At 30.6% G+C, this 3,917-nt stretch overlaps 1 protein-coding gene across 1 annotated transcript in view; it reads left to right on the top strand.

Annotated features, from left to right (window-relative positions):
* Window positions 1-3,704, top strand: part of LOC106465743 (kinectin-like) — a 52,530-nt gene extending 48,826 nt beyond the window's left edge. The window contains exons 26-29 of the mRNA XM_022393660.1: window positions 790-870; window positions 1,620-1,631; window positions 2,869-2,952; window positions 3,675-3,704. Coding sequence (XP_022249368.1) covers window positions 790-870; window positions 1,620-1,631; window positions 2,869-2,952; window positions 3,675-3,689 — 192 coding nt within the window. The 3' untranslated portion in view covers window positions 3,690-3,704. The remainder of the gene's footprint in view (window positions 1-789; window positions 871-1,619; window positions 1,632-2,868; window positions 2,953-3,674) is intronic.
* Window positions 3,705-3,917: the final 213 nt, after the last annotated feature.

Here is a 3,917-nt window from a genome sequence, read left to right as displayed (position 1 = left end):
CTGCTGTAACTGGTATTTTGTGACTAAACCTTTGCAGAAGAGTTCCACAGCTATTACTCAAAGCCATAACACAGGCCTGCAATGGTTTTATTGTCTTGAAATGTTTTTATTCTACAGTAATTCCTGTATGCTGAATCCAAAAATATCCATTTTTCTCTATCACATACAGAATTTTCACAAAACATCATAACGTAATACATAAAAGAAAGACTACAACATGTAGTTTTGAGACTAAAAGATGTAGACTTCACTAAAAGAATTGGGATGAATGAGAATGCATGTTCGTTTGACATTAATGTTCTTCCCTTTTATTCAGTTTGTTTGTATTTTTGTTAACAAACATAACAATAAAAAATGTTCATTGTGGTAAACGAAATGATAATTTGATGTACGAGTTTTTTTCTTCTTCCCAATTTGTAAAAAAAATCCTTATGCAATAGAAAAAAAATAATATTATTTTCCAAATCTGTGTAGCTGAATTATGGAAAATCTGTTATTAAAATCAAATAAAGTTTTATGAAGTTTAAATTCACAGACCTGTGTAATCAGAAAAATCACAATGTTCTCAGATAAACACAAATCAGATTTTAAGGAATGACCATAAATCATAATCATAATAATTAATAAGGAATCAAACAGTTTATAGTTGAATTTGTAAATGTGAATTTTTCAAATGTATACACTAAATATATAATTCCTCATGAGAAACTATTCCTTTCCTCTAAGTTGAAATTGCAGTTTAAACAGATTTCTATAAATATTATATATATTTTTTTAAATAAATGACAGGCGTTGAAGGAGAAGGAGGAACTTGCTGGAGAAAAAGTAACTTTAGAAACCAACTTATTGCAACTTCAAGGAATTGAAGAGGTGAGCAAAAAGAAAAGCTTGAATTCTGATGAATTTAAATCATGATTTAACAATCTTCAGTTTTGATTACAATGCATTCAATATTGGCATTGTTGAATATGTCACTACAATGCACAGAAACAATGAACTTTGATCACAACACTTATAACAGAGCATTCCATATTGGCATTGTTGATTATTGTATAATGATGCATAGAAACAAAGGACTTTAATCACAGTGCATATTTAATAATTGTTCTAAGAACAAACAAAACCAGTGAACAATGACACTGTTTAACAGTGTCTCACTGCTGATGGAATTTTGTCTATTTAATTACTTGTAGAATTACATACTATATATTTTATGATTTTCCATAAGCTTATGAAATGTTTCTATATAACCTATAGAAACAATTATCAATTTTAAAACCTTCTCTATAGCTCTGTGTGTGTGTGGCAATTTTTATTAACATAATTAAGACCTATAACTTATAGCTACTAACTATATAATGCTTTGCTTCTGAACTTTTACAAAACTCAACATGTATTTTAATCTATTTCTCTTAAACATTGCAAAAAAATTTATATTTTTTCATAAAAGTCTCATATTTCAGATAGTTAAGCAAAACAGCTGAAAGTTAATTGTGTGTACAGTGATAATTTAATTCTGAAATTTGAATTTATGAAACTTTTCTTTGATACGAACATCTGTTATAAAGTGTTATGAACTAGTTTTGAAGATTTTAAGGTAGTTATTCTGTTTCTTTCAGGCCTTTGCAGAGGTATGGAAAAAATTGTATGTATATGTATTTACAACAGTGTAGTTTTTCTGAGTTTGGGTTGCTTTATTTAGTTCTAGCATGGCTTATAATAGTTATTTTGATAGATATAAATCATGCAAAGACAAAATATTTTTTAGTTTTCAACTTGTGCTTCTTGGTGAGTGAGTTCCTGATACTTAAGCATGAATGTGTTTTTGTCTTCCTATAGCCATTCAAATATGTAGTGTAGTTAAGGCTGTTAAACACACAAATAAAACAACAACAACAAAAGCATCCATCTATATTCATATTTAGTTTTGCAAAATTTCCATTGGTCAAAAGACTTTCAATGTTGACTTTTGGAACCCCTAACTAAGGTCTTCCATGGCATACAAGAGAAAATTTCATTAATAAGTTATTTTTATCGATCAGATTTGCATTGATCTTGTAAATGACCACTAGCATATCTAAAAAAACATGGGAAACCACTGATCAGCAGTAAATTGTCATCTTCAATTTCAAGATCGAAGGAACTGAATGAAAAAAATGCATCCTGTAGGAACAACACTGTAATCCCAACAGTCTTTCTACATCAGGCTCAGCTATCAGTGCTATATTAGAGCTACCAATTGTGTTTTTGTTGCATTTGTTTAAAGATGAAATCTCTGCCGAAAGTTGACGATGAAAATGCGCACAAGGTGAGGAATATTGACATTGGTTCCAAGATAAAATTCTGCTGGTTGTGGTTCAACCAAGTAGTGACTCTTGAATTGAAAAATATCAATGGAAAGGTGGAAAATGTGGCATAAAGACTGTGCACAAATATAGAAGATACACAATGTTAATTCTGCATGAATATCTAAATATTAAGTTAAAAAGACACTATATTTTCAGTTAAACCATTGTAACCCACCCATCCCCTCCTTCTGGACTGTGGCACTGATTGTGGACTCTACTGTTCTTGTGAATAACACCCAGGTTTATTCAGCCTGATCTATTTTCATCTCTGTTGAAATGTTTTTAGTTTATTATCAATAAATCAAACAAGTGAATTTTTTTTTCTTTTGCTAAGTTTCACCCATAAAAATTCAGTGTGTATGTAAGTTATCCTTTTAGTATTCTGTCAAAACTAATGTGTCAGAAAAAACAGTCCAGTGAAGTAAAGGCACATACAAGTTGTGATATTACTTTAAATTAGCTTTTTATTGTTAGACTGAATTTTTATTCTATAAATTATTATTATTATTCTCTCAAACAGATGCAAGCTAAGCTTGTTGAACTACAAGGCAAACTTCAAGGAGAGGAGAAAGACAAAAAAATGCTAGAAGACAAGTTTGAGAAGGTCAGTTAACTTACAGAATAGGACAAGGTCAGAAAAATTAGTGAAACAAAAAGAAAATCATAAGTGACTTTATAAACACTGTCGAAATATAAAGCAGTAGTTCAACTCCGCGAACTAGCAATATATATGTCTGTTGAAGACTTAACGGGCCATTTGGAGTATATGGTCCTATACCTGTGGTGCAAACTGTGGAGAGTTGGTAGGAGTATGTACAACCATGACTGTAGAAGCATACGAGTTAGATCTGAAAGCACCAATCTAAAAATAAAGAAGTTTTAAAAGTGATGGTACAAATATAACTACCATTATGTAATATAGTAACAACAATTAACATGGGAAAATTGCATGTAAGGTATTTTACACAAATAGATTTGAGTGGGGAGCTATGTGAGCACACAGGCTGTAAAAGGAATACATAGAGGTTAATTTCATACTGGAAAGTAAATAGAAACAGAGACTACACATCTGAAACATTTTGTATTTGACTGTCTATCTTTTTACTTTTCAGTTTGGAACTAACCTCTTGTATACTCAAGTACAACTGGGTAAACAATTTTTCATTCCAGGCCTAGGAAGTCTAATACACTTGTTTTTCTGGGTAGTGGCTGGTGGTTGTCCCAACACTGCTTCTCACTGTTTACTGACAATAACTTGAAATCTATAAAATTGTGAAATGAGGTAGTTACTTTACAAACCACTGATTGTTTTGTCTTATTTTATAGGTGGAACCGAGTTGACAGTGTCGATGCTGATCGGTATTCTCTGATCCTGTTTAATTACTATTTCATTCCCCCAATTACTTGACTAACCTTCATTGTATTTATTGTTTTATCCTTGTATGTTTGTTAATTTTGCCACATGTAAAAAAGATATTTTATTAATTCAGAATAAAATAGCCATATACTTTGTTTACACATCACAAGTGCAACATTTAAAAATTAAATTTTATTAGAAGCATTCAAAAA

This window comes from Limulus polyphemus, unplaced genomic scaffold (assembly GCF_000517525.1).
Source record: "Limulus polyphemus unplaced genomic scaffold, Limulus_polyphemus-2.1.2 Scaffold2036, whole genome shotgun sequence".
NCBI lineage: Eukaryota > Metazoa > Arthropoda > Merostomata > Xiphosura > Limulidae > Limulus > Limulus polyphemus.
The sequence above is the reverse complement of the archived record's forward strand: the minus strand, read 5'-3'. Positions and strand labels throughout refer to the sequence as shown.